The sequence below is a fragment of the Erigeron canadensis genome, chromosome 7 (assembly GCF_010389155.1).
Source record: "Erigeron canadensis isolate Cc75 chromosome 7, C_canadensis_v1, whole genome shotgun sequence".
Taxonomy (NCBI): Eukaryota; Viridiplantae; Streptophyta; class Magnoliopsida; order Asterales; family Asteraceae; genus Erigeron; species Erigeron canadensis.
This window is the reverse complement of record NC_057767.1, coordinates 26,296,295-26,310,074: the sequence shown is the minus strand read 5'-3', so window position 1 is coordinate 26,310,074 and position 13,780 is coordinate 26,296,295. Positions and strand designations below refer to the sequence as shown.

Sequence of the window (13,780 nt, the reverse complement as noted above, 5' to 3'; positions counted from 1 at the left end):
GATAAATTTAATTATTAAGAATAAATACGAAATTAAGTGAAACCTGTAAAGTCGACAAACATGTTCTAACAAGGAGACTATGAGAGCACTACTATGAATCTAAAAAGGTTTTGGGGCGGCCTGGAGGATAAAAAATGGGTTTGCGAAACATCCTCTAAAATATTAAGACATAATGTTATGAACATATATATATATATATATATATGTTTTCGACATTTAAAACAAAGTACGACGTAAAAAAATTAACATTCATGGTATTTCTAATAAGTGTATAAGGCTGCTCCCAATACATCTCGTTCGACTACCACTTCGTCCTCATCGAAAACTTGAATCCTTTGGCAGCAACCTCGTTCACCACTTTGTTGTCGTGTCTCTTTGTCTAGAGGAAGAGCTTGGACGAGATAGTGAGGTATATGCCTATGGGCAGGCTGGGCCTAAGCCCAGAGCAGCATATAGCTTGGGGCAACAGAATTTCAGCCCAAGATATTTAATGCTAGGGTCACTCTTAAACTTTTAGTTCATTTGCTCAGTTATCTTTGTTAGCCCATTAAAACCACAAGCTCGATCGTTTCTTTATCTTCTGGCTTTTTTTTCATAGTTTGATCACGAACTTGGTTGCATAACATCACCACCTTCACTTTCCCGTATATATATATATATATATATATATATAAATAGGGGAAGAGAGAAGAAGTTCTTATTTGGAGAGGATGTTCTTGAAGCGAGAAAAACTAATGTGATAGTGACGAAGATGTAATGAAGATGATGACTATTGGGAAACGCCTACTAGTAGTGCTCCCAATGGTATGATGATCACTTGCTCGTTGACATTTGTCATATTAATTCACCTTCCAAAAAAAAGTAAACGTAACGTCATAACAGAAAGCCTAGCGTTTAAAACCGTAAATTCAGAATAAATGAGAAAAAGATTTAGAGTGTTAGAATTTACTCATTTTTCATAATCATACACTCATTATCATCATAATCCCAGATTGTATTCTGTAATGTGGACAACCGAAATAAGTGAGCCCGGCTCGATGGCACCCGTTGCACACCCACTTGAACATTTCGGGGGTATTTATCCCAGAAAACTGTTTTCTTTATAAGTATCTTCAATTACCATCGGAAAAAAAAAATTCATGACATATTGTATACATAAATACATATGTATACATACACATGCATGTAGACATAAGTTAGTATATAATACACGCATATAAAAAAGTTATAAGGTATTGGTTTCTTATATATCGTATAAAAGTAAATTAAAGAATGGAGTTATTAGTTTGAAGGATTGAAATTGTTCTAATGTAATCTAATTCTAATTTGTAACTTTGGCTACTCGGAATAGTTATGATGTGAACTAGATTATTACCCGCGTAATACGCGGGAAACATACATAACCAATAACATGTTAAATTTATATAATATCATAAGTTAACAAATATTTAAGCCAATAGTAATTGAACCACTAAAAAACATGAAGTTAAATTGGTCATCGTTAAACTTCCGGTTTAAAGTAATCAGACTATTGAAAAATGGATATGTCTTCGTTAAAGATCTTGTTAAGTAAGGTTTCCATTTTGTTTGGATGTCTTTCATGTATTCGAATATGTCTGCATCGTCATTGTGTTTGTGTTTTAACGTTTTTCTTGACTAATTTAATTATCCAACAAGTTATTAAACAATTTAATAATCAATCTATACATCGTATATTGTGTTAATCTACTCATAATATCTTTGTGATTTTCATACAATATTCTTTTGATATATAAATTTGATAGTTTACTATAAATTCCCTATATGTTTTTTGGTTATTTATTAACATAAATTTCGTAGAATAATTTATTGAAAAGTATGTCAATATATGCATTGCACCGGCGTAATCTAGTGTGTGTGTACATGTTATATTATGTTATCCGGTTTTTTAATCTGACTCGACTTATCCGACCATTCCAAACAGTAAATGGTAAGAAGGTCGGTTTGACATCCAGTTCAAAACGTTGAATTAAATATATGAAGATACTAATGATGTAAAAATAAATGTTTATAACCAACATTTATTTATTATGTTATATGATAAAAATTCTAAAATGTATAATTTATTAAAAACGTATTATATTAAAACATGTAATTTTATTTAAATAAAGACAAAATTGATTTTAAATATGAAAAATGATGCAAAAGGTAAGAAATATTAGTTTCTATAATTATATCATGAAACAACAATAATTATTTTGTCTACAAATTTAAATAAAGAAATAATGATGATTTAAATTTATTAAATTAAAATTAAATCTAAAAAGTTAAAAAAGGTATATAATATCAGCATTTTGATCTAATGTATCTAATTAAAGACTAAACTTCATCCAAAGGTCCAATACCAAATTACCAATGACTTGTTAAATTTATATAATATCATAAGTTTACAAATATTTAAGCCAGTAGTAATTGAACCACTAGAAAAACATGAAGTTAGATTGGTCCGTAGTTAAAATTCCGGTTTAAAGTGATCAGACTATTGAAAAATTGATACGTCTTCGTTAAGTAAGGTTTCCGTTTTGTTTGGATGTTTTTCATGCATCCGAATATGTCTACATTGTCATTGTGTTTGTGCTTTAACGTTTTTCCTTGAATAATTTAGTTATCCACTAAGGTATTAAGAAATTTTAAATTATCAATCTATACATCGTATATTGTGTTAATTTATTCACAATATCTTTGTGATTTTCAAACAATATTCTTTTGATATATAAATTTGATAGTTTACTATAAATTCCGTATATGTTTTTTTGGTTATTTATTAACATAAAATTCGTTGAATAATTATTGAAAAGTATGTCAATCTGTGTATTGCACCGGCGTAATATAGTGTGTGTGTATACATATTATATTATATTATCCGATTTTTTAATCCGACTCGATTTATCCGACCGTTCCGAAAGTGAAATGGTAAGAAGGTTGGTTTGACATCCAGTTCAAAACGTTGAATTAAATATAATAAGATACTAATGATGTAAAACTAAATGTTTATAACCAGCATTTATTTATTACGTTATATGATAAAAATTCTAAAAGGTATCATTTGATAAAAACGTATTATATTAAAACATGAAATTTTATTTAAAAAAAGACAAAATTGATTTTAAATATGAAAAATGATGCAAAAGGTAAGAAATATTAGTTTCCATAATTATATCATGAAATAACACTAATTATTTTGTCTACAAATTTAAATAAGGAAATAATGATTATTTAAAGTTATTAAATTAAAAAAAAATCTAAAAAGTTAAAAAAAAGTATATGATATCAGCATTTTAATCTAATGGTTTTAATTAAAAGCTAAACTTCATCTAAATGTCCAAACTTCTCTACTTTTGATTTAAAGTTTCTCTTTTATATATATTTAGAGATGATCCATACTTTATATATAAAAAAAAAGTTATTAAACTTATTTAAAAATCAAATGTTGTTAAATTCTTTTCATAATTTATGATGAACTCAAGTATGAGTAAAATATATCACTAATAAACAAAGAACTACTGAAGGGATCGCGGAAAATATACGAATTATTGAAAATTGAAAATATTACAAAGTTCATTAGAAGAAATTAGTCTCAGATTTTTGAAAAACCTCCTATGACTCTGAGACATTAACACAGGTTAATTTTACTATTTTAGTAATCATAGTTCAGGTCTAAAGTTGTTTTCAACTTGATAAATGAAGTTGGAAACATTTTGACCATTGGATGAAAATCAAGGGTCAAGAATTAAAGATAAACTTTGAATCTCTAACACTTAATTTTAATCCAAGAGCCAAGAGTTGCCAAACATGACTAGTAAAATTCCATTTGGATCTGCAGGTCCATTGTACATATGTCTGGCATTTGTTTTATCGATCCTTGTGATTCGATATGCAGATATATGCGTTTTGTTTTGTTGTAGCAGCTCGGTTGGCTTTGAAAATATGAGACTTTGAAATATAGGTATTTTGATAATGTTAGATTTGAAAATATGAAACTTTGTAGGCTTTTTGATAAGTTGGATATTGATATGTTCCTTTGAAAATATGAAAATATTGTTTTGATCGTATGTATGAATAAATTTGTTTAGAATTAATATTTGTTTATTTAAAGTTTTTGTTTAATACTTTGGTACGTTAAAATACCTTTTAAATCTTTGTACGAGTTAAATATTTTATTTGTTTGGAAAATACAGTTTGTCTATTTTGTACATTACTCTATGTATTTATATATCCGTGCACTGAACAATTGGCTCAGCCGTAGTTTTTATTTCGCTACATGTTTTTAAGAAAGAGAAAACAATAGACTTTTATCTAGCTTTCCACTAACAAAAGATTTGTTAAAGATATCCATAAACAAATTGAGGGAATCTTTTCCCTTTTAAAATTAGTACGTATGTGCCAAATGATACAAAAGCATCATACCATGGTGGTAAGGGCGGTGCTTATAGCCGTCTTTGGCTTGCGTCCCAAACGTCCAAGACGCCGGACGCTTATTGACACCAATCTTTCTTTTTGATGCGTCTTTCATAAAAGTCTTCCACAAGAATATTGTGGACGCTCCATGTGGTCCAGGCAGCCAAGTTTTTCCTGTTTTTTTTTTTTTTATATATATATATGTGTGGAGTATATATAGGTGTATTTGTGTGTGTGAGATAAATTATAATTAATTGATAATGTGGAGAAGAAGTTCTGAAAAAACTGTCCTTATAAACTGTGAGTGTTTTGAGGGGAGTCCTGGATTATGTGATGCTGATATAGCAGGGAAGAAGCTGGAGAACGGTCCTCCTTAAAAGTCATCTTAATTTATTGGATGGTGATATATGAAAATTCAAAAGTGGAGACTAGGAAAGAGATTAAATGGAATCCACTTATCAAATTCATAAGATGTTAAAAGGATTTTTAGGCTAATGTTTAAGATAATAAGTCATTTTCCATTTCCATTGAATGGTCTAACCGTCTATGCAAATATAAGTTGTTACGATAGTTATTAATAAAAATTAAAACAGTAAAAATTAAAATTATGCACAGCCCCGTATCAGCTCGGAATTTAACTTCAATTCATAGTTCAATATCACACAATTGACTTTTACACTAATCAAATTATGTTTTGAATCACTAACATATGACATTCCTTTGAATGTAAGAGGACTATTTGTAAAAACACCAGAACCTTCTGTCCTTCCTTGTGAATCATCACCAAAAATAACCATAACACCCATGCGAATCCTAAAGTCAAAAGTGTGAAGGACTTGATTAAGAGTGGCACTAATCATAGCGAGAGGTTTATATTTAAACTAGTGGTTAGGCCCGTCCAATAGACGGGTAGTCTCAAAATATATTAATTAAAGCTAAAAAATTGAATTTTTAAATATATTAAATAGATATACCGAAATCAACTTGAAAATTTGCTAGCTGAAGAACCACTCTATCGGTCAAAGTACTCTAAAAATTATCCGCCCAACGAAGAAAAAATACGAAAATTAACTCCACATGAATATAGATTTCAGTTTACCCCTTTTTTTCAACTTTAGTTAAATAAAAAATTTCCAGTTTTTTATATTCTAAAAGTGTAAACTATATATATAAAAGTATAATTAAATATAAATTAGGTTAAAGGTATAATTAAATATAAATTAGGTTAAAGGGTAAATTGGTGATGGAAAATCAAAAAGTGTAAGTTAATTATTTTAAATTGGGTTAAAGTGTAAATTGGTGATGAGAAACTAAAAAGTGTAAATTAATTGTTTTAGATTGGGGTTAAAGTGTAAATTGATGATGAAAAACCAAAAAGTGTAAATTAATTTAGATTAATATTTAAAAAACTAGAGGATTAATTAGGAGAAGGATTAGGGGTGCCAAATGTACCCCAACTCCCTCTTTTAGTTATATTATAGATTGGCCAAAGTGGTATTTAAAGAATTTAATATTTTTATCCAGGATCGTCAACATCCGGGATCATCCAAACTTAAACATATAGATAGATTAAGAAAAAATATTTTCATAAGTATATCACTAAAGTAAAGACTTTTTATTATTACAAAATATATGATTTACTTTCATAGTTAATAACCATTATTAAATTTAAGATAATGATAAATCAACTTAATTGGTGTGTTTAAAGATATGCCTAATAGTAAGATGATGACATGTGAAAAAATAAGGGGGCAAAGTTAGGAAAGAAAATTAGTGGAATCCACGTGTCAAATTCTTAAAGTTTTAGATTGATTTTTAGGCATATAAGTTAGGTTAATTAATCATTTTTCTTAAATTTATTATATTGAAATTAAATTGAAAAAAGTACAAAGAAAAATTGACATTATCATTTTGATCTAATGGTTTTAATTTATAGTTAAACTTTATTTACACGCCTACACTTTTTTAGTTATAAATTAATGTTTTCCTCTTATTATACTACCATGATATCCGTACAATGCGACAGTGATCGTGGCAGCGACAATGTGGTGGTGGTGGGGGCGACTATTGGTGGTGGCGGCGTCGAATAGTGTAGATAATTGATGTAAAAGTAATTAATGTAAATTGTTAATGAAGATATTTTAAAAGATAAAAAAATTAATACTGTAATTTAATCATTCATGTGGGCAACATAATTGAAAATATTTTATAGGGTGCTAGGTATAAAATATTACACATTTGCAGCACTTCTATCTTATAGGGACTAGCATGGTACCCGCGCAATGCAGTGTGTTCATGGCGGCGACGGTGTGGTGGTAAGAGACGATTGTTGATGGTAGAAGCGACATCGAACAATGTATATTGATTTATAGGTAACTACTGTAAAAAATTAATGAAGATTAAAAACTGATAGTATAATAATCATTAAAAATATTTTCGATATTTTTACATGTAACTTTCGTTATTATTTTTACAAGATAGTAATAGATAATATAGATATTAGAGACTCAATTGCCCACATGTACGTTATCATCGATCAATTATGGGTCATACTTTGTTTGATTTTTATTGTAGTTTGTGAGTATTAATACGTATTAACTCTATTAGCTCGTACAATGGACACTAAAAATCTATAACACGTGTTTTAACAAAAATTCACAAATATTATAAATTGTAGTACTCTGTGGTTGACTTGTCAACAACAAAAAGTTAAAATGGATAGTTTACAAAATCCAAATTCTCAGTTTCTTGACTAGTATTATATAATGAGCCATATAGCTACACCAATTTGGGTATCTATACTTACACATCATACCACACACTTTGAGCAAAACTACTCAAATTATATAAACTTCAATTAATATATATATATACATTCCTCTTTTAGCAATATATATGGGAGCCGGAGGAAATAAGAACGATGTCAATGATGATGTCTGTAAACGTGTTCCTATCGAAAAACCGCCATTCGAATTTAGTGATATTAAGAAAGCAATACCACCACATTGTTTCGAGCGATCTCTCGTACGCTCATTTTACTACTTATTCATCGACTTAATCATGGTTTATACTTGTTACTATCTTGCGTCTAATTACATTAATTCTATCTTGCCTAAATCTCTTGTTTTTATAGCCTGGCCAATTTATTGGTATTGGCAAGGTGCCCTTTTTATGGGCTTATGGATGTTAGGCCATGATTTAAGCCATCATAGCTTTAGCGATTATGAATGGCTTGACGACGCGATTGGGTTCGTTATCCATTCGTCGTTACTCACTCCATACTTTTCTTTAAAATATAGTCATCGTAGGCATCATGCACACTCGTCTTCAATGGAACTTGATGAGGGTTGGGTACCTAAACGAAAATCGGATAAGTTATATTCCGAAATTCTCAACAATCCTTTAGGTAACTTATTTTTGACGTTAGCCAAAGAACTTGCGGGATACCCGTTGTATCTTCTTATTAATATTCACGGTAGGAAATACGATAGTTTTGCAAGTCATTTTTATCCGTACAGTCCTATATACAACGACCGCCAACGCGGTCAAATTTGGCTCTCGATTGGAGGAGTGGTTGCATTTGTGTACGGACTTTCCAAAATTGGAGGTGCAAAATGGGTATTTTGCATATACGGAATACCTTGGTTGGTTTTCAACGTTCATGTGATTATGATTACTTATCTTAACCATACACATCCTTCTCTTCCTCACTACGATTCGAAATCGTGGGACTGGATGAGAAGTGTGCTAGCAACAGTGGATCGAGATTACGGGTTTATTTTTAACCACATGTTCAAACATATAACTGATGCTCATGTGGTACATCATTTTTTCACAACAATGCCACATTATCACCAGGTAGAGGCCACCAAAGCGATTAAGCCGATATTGGGTGAATACTATAAATACGATGATACCCCAATGCTGAAGGCTTTCTGGAGGGATTCGAAGAAATGCATCTATGCCGAACCAGATGAAGGTGCAGACGATAGCGGTATTTACTGGTTTCGTCATTAACTAGTAGATACTGGTGTATTTTTTTGCGACCAAACCATTTCGTCGCAATAAAATATCACTAAACGACAGAAAAATATATATGTTACCTCCATTGATAGATCTATATGTCTTTGGTTTGCTGCTTGTTTGTATGAAAGGCCGAGTCATTAGTAACTCGTACTATTTGCGTGGGATCATATTTACGATACGGAGTATATAAATATGTATGTATGTACCATATCTATGTGTGTAATAATAAAGGTCAATCAAATAAATATTTGTAACACCCATTTGCAAAAATTATGATATAAATTGATGATATATATGTTTGAAAGGTTAGGTAAAACATACAATATCTATTTTAGGTAGAGTAAGGGAATTTATGTAAAATTTAAGGGAGGTTATATAAAATTCAAAAGTTTAATTTGTAATTTTTTTTAAAGTGGCATTACGTAAGCTTAGGTAAAGTCTGCAGTATGGATCATTTTCCCATATATACATGCATTCAAATTTGAAGAAAATTGACATGACATTATATTATATTATATATACTATTAATGGAGAAGGGAGGATTACTATTCGACCATCATACGTCTGGAACAACTACTTGGATTTTGTCACATCATATCCATTTGGGTTTTCAAACATGAGTTACTTATTGTTCTTTGCACTTTTTTTTTAGTTTCCAACCGATATTATTTATGAAGTACCGTTATATGTACCACTATTTTTGTTTTCATCGCACTTTTCTTCTTTGTGGTTTAATTAATATGTTGAAAACTTATATTCAATTTATTTGTATGACACTTTTCTCTTTTATGGTTTTAACTAATATATCGACAACTTACATTCAAATGTTTTTCTTTCATTTTTTTTATTTTTGGCTTATTGTACAAATAAAATACATATATTCGTTACTATGAACTTTTTGAAACATTTGTAGTATTGACTTTAAACAAATATGTATTTCATATATGCAAAGCTATTAGCTAACATATATAACGACACATCATCAAATAACAAAATCTAACCACAATATTTGATACCCCGTAATGCACAATATTTAAAACAAACCAATTAATGATATAATGCTTTTTAATTAAGCGGTTGAAAGTTCAACTTAATTACATTAGAATAATAGGTGTTTCAACAGGACAATATTAATGTTATTATAATTATCATTATTAAATTTCTAATACAAGTTTATTACGTATTATTTAAGAAATGATAAACATATTAGGTACTGCCATGTTAAAAAAAGTTACACTTAAGATTTGATTTTACATAATCCCCCCCCCCCCCCCCCCCCCAAATAACTTATATTTCATAGAACCACTTCCTAAATTAAAGGATTTTAATTCAATATAAACTTGACGCTCCTAATCCTCCTCGCCTAATTCTCTCTCCTAATTAATCTAGCTCTTTCCTTTTTCTAATTTTTTTTTAATCTAGATAATTATATTTAAAATTTATCATAAATTTTTTCCTATCAAAACAAATAAAATGACATATATTTTGTTATTATTTATTATATGAAAATAAGACAATTGGTTCATGTTTCGAATATTTAAACACAACACATGTTAATAATCATCTAACGCATGTTATTATTTTAAAATTCCTTTGATATATATATATATATATAGGAAGCCCATCCAATGATAACACAAAAAAAATAAGAACAAATAAGAATAGATCTCAGCTGTTGGTTACATAAATAAATGGATTAGAAAATTTGAAGCAATTTATGTTTTTTAAATAAAACTAAAGGGCATAAAAGGAAATAAAACCAAATAATTCTTCACAGTAACTGCCGGCCACCCCATCCCACCCCCCACGTTTTGAAATCCAACTAATACAACATCATAATTAGATTATTAAAAAGCATGCAACTATAGGAAAAAAAATACTAAAAATTATTTGTGCATCCATCAAATATTGTTTGTGCATCCATTAAATTTCATATAAATAGTAGTAGTTTTTGCATCCATCAAATTTGACCGTAATAATTAATTAAGATGAATTATGCATCCATCTAAAAACCTAAATATTAATTGTGCATCCATCAAATATTGTTTGTGCATCCATATTTATTTCTTTTATAATCCGTTAATTTTTTCTTCCAATTTCAAACATAAGATGCATAATAATATATAGTGTGCATATATTATAGTTATGTAAAATCATTAAGAGATGAATTGGATGCATACTAATTAGATTTGTGCATCCATGTTTAAAGTCATAAATAATAGTATCCATGTATCTGCTGTCAAAAAAATAAAATAAAAAGTAGTATCTGTGTATTATTGAATAAACTTTTTGGATATAAAATTCAAAATGTATAATTCTGTTTGATATAGTAAACGTGTAGAAATCCTTAAAAAGGGAATGTGGATAGAACGAATTTTGTATTAGTATGATGGTTACATTTTTAAATTATCAAAAAGACATTTGAAAGGGAAACTACCATATTTATGTTAAAATTCCTATTTTATCACCTGTTCTCAGTGTTCTCATTTTAAATCTGTTTTCACTGGAAAGTTACCATATATATATATATATATATATATAAATTGAGACTACCCATTCATCAGACGAGACTAAAGACTAGTACATTATACCATGCATAATGTATAACGACACGACTCGATAACTCAAAAACACAAAAGTTTTTTTTTTTTTTTTTAAATATATGCCTCACTGCGCCGCAGTGAGGTCGAGTGCTCCCACTGCGCCGCAGTGGAAATTCTCGGGCCAAAACTGGAAGAACCCCCACTGCGCCGCAGTAGGCTTGGCACGCTCCCACTGTGCCGCAGTGGGAAGAAAAGAAATTTTGGCAGTGGGATTCCACTGCGCCGCAGTGGCCCACAACCCAACAACATCAAACTTTGCCCACTTTAAGACTTAACCAAAACCCTTGAACTACAACCAAAATTATAAGAAATTACATTCCAGAATTGAAAGTAAGAGAGTTAACCCGAAAACATTCATATTTGTCAAATTAGTTTGATCCATGATCGACCACGCAACCATATGGGTCGATTACCCATTTGACATGCTACAACCAAACCAACTATCCTTATCAACTACAAAAGACATGGACATGACCATTTACAAAACATATCAAAATATGGCCAATAACAACCAAAATGTACCATGAGCCAATGTCAAGAGGGGCAACTAGGTTTCTAACCAAATCATCGTCATTCGCCGGGAATGACCTAATTACCTTCAAGACGTCCAAAGATCGCTTCAAACTCTAAATCAACTATCTTCAAACAACACTCACTAGTTCCTTCCTCCGGAACTACCTATATAAGAGGGTAAACATCTAAATATAAGCAAAGGCTTAGTGAATATACTTGCATACATTTACGAATACGAAGGAGGGCATAGTACAAGGACTTTCACATGTAACCTATGGCATCGTCATGTCACATTTACATATTCACCTAGCACACAAACAATACATATATGGATCCATATAAGCTAAACGATCATAACAAATCATATCTATCGGGATTCTTAGGCCCCGGAGGTTCTTAGGCCTCATATCACATCAACTATCGGGATTCTTAGGCCCCGGAGGTTCTTAGGCCTCATAAACAATGCCCCACATGGGCTTAACGCCGAACCAATTACCATGCTTGGAACATTCACATCTCATGGTAATTGGCCCAACGTATACATAAAGGTATGCAAGAATACTCACCTCCTTCGCAATAAAGAGAATAACGCTAACAACAAGCACAAGCAAGCTTCAACCTAAAATCGTATCGAAAAAATGCATAAGCTTACATTCACAACTTGACTAGTTCAACTTAGCCATTCACAATCACTAGCCTTTTCTAAACTCAAAACCCAACCCATTTGTCATTGAGTTACTTTCATCTTTAACTATAACATTAGGTAGTTCAACCTACTATTTTCATTCACACAACAATAACTAGTAATGTTCATCTTTTCTTACAAACTCAATTCATCACATGAATTTATCAATTTCATAATCAAACACATCTTATAACTCAATGACAACTAGGTTAACTAAGGAATTGGAGAAAATGAACCATACTTCACTTTCTAGCAAAATCCCCCAATTTGGTTCATCCATGAACCCTAATTTCAGAAGGAAGATAAAACTAAATTAAGGGAATTCAATACCTCAAGATTCAAAGAGCTAAATCAAGACTATAGGCTACAATTCCTTTTTCTCCCCTTTTTCCTCTTGATTTTCAGCCACCACCCAAAATCACCAAAACCCTAGCTTGTAAATTCCTAATATAGGTGGAGATGATTAATGATTTTGTTCTTGATGAACTACTCTTTGATTTTGAAAGAATAAGAGAAGGAATGCATGAAGGGAAGAAGAAAATGAGAGTGGAAGTATGATTCATACTCAAAAGAAGATGTCTGGCACTTCCTATGGGTGCCACGACCCACTCCTCAATTTGGTGGGTGTTTTACCCGCTATCCGCTAAAGTTCCAACTAAATTAATCCCATATCCAAAAATAAAATACTATGAAGTTAATTTAATGTCAAAACTAAGAGAAGGAGTTAATTTCTTTTACCTTAAAATATTTGGGGTGTTACATGATGCATGCAATATGTTCGTATGCATACCTTCAGGGTTATTATTATTATTATTATTGTTATTATTATTATTAGTACAAAACTATGTTCCTTTTCTAGTATAATATGAAAAGGATTGGTTTGATAAAAATTTACTCGCGTACGTGGCGAGTTACTATTCGTCCATACAACACTCCGCAATACTATTTAGATTTTGCCACACAGCATCCTATCTGAGTTTATTTTATTACGGGTTACCTATTGGTTTTTGCATACTTTTTTTCCTTTTGGATTTTCAAACAATATATGCAACTTTTTAATGGCTATATCCCGTATTCTTACCATTATTCGCATTTTGTCATGTTCTGTTTAGATTTCTATTACATGTGACTTATTGTTTTTTTTTCCAAACTTGTATACTGTTAAAGTGAATGGAAAGGTGAATAGTAACTTGCCGAGTTACTATTTGTAAATGTAACATCCCGTAGATTTTGGCATCACTTCCCGTACGATTTTTCTATTACGGGTTATTCATTGGTTTTTTGCACACTATTTTTCTTTTTGGGTTCTCAAACAACATATTGCATCTTTTTTATGCCTATATCACGTACCATTACCATTGTTCGGATTTTGTCACACCGCATCCTATTTGGTTTTCTATCACGGGTTACTAATTGTTTTTTTTTTCTCATTTTTTCCGTTTGGGTTTTAAAAGAGTATATTGCAACTTTTTTATAGTCAAATTCCGTAACGTTATGTACCTTTATTTGGTTTTTG

At 30.5% G+C, this 13,780-nt stretch overlaps 1 protein-coding gene across 1 annotated transcript; it reads left to right on the top strand.

Moving 5' to 3' along the window:
- The first annotated feature begins 7,241 nt into the window (after positions 1-7,241).
- LOC122608062 (delta(12)-fatty-acid desaturase FAD2-like) lies at positions 7,242-8,733 on the top strand. Its single transcript, XM_043781148.1, has one exon. It carries the CDS (start codon positions 7,333-7,335, stop codon positions 8,452-8,454), a length of 1,122 nt encoding a protein of 373 aa, XP_043637083.1. The 5' UTR covers positions 7,242-7,332; the 3' UTR covers positions 8,455-8,733.
- Positions 8,734-13,780: the final 5,047 nt, after the last annotated feature.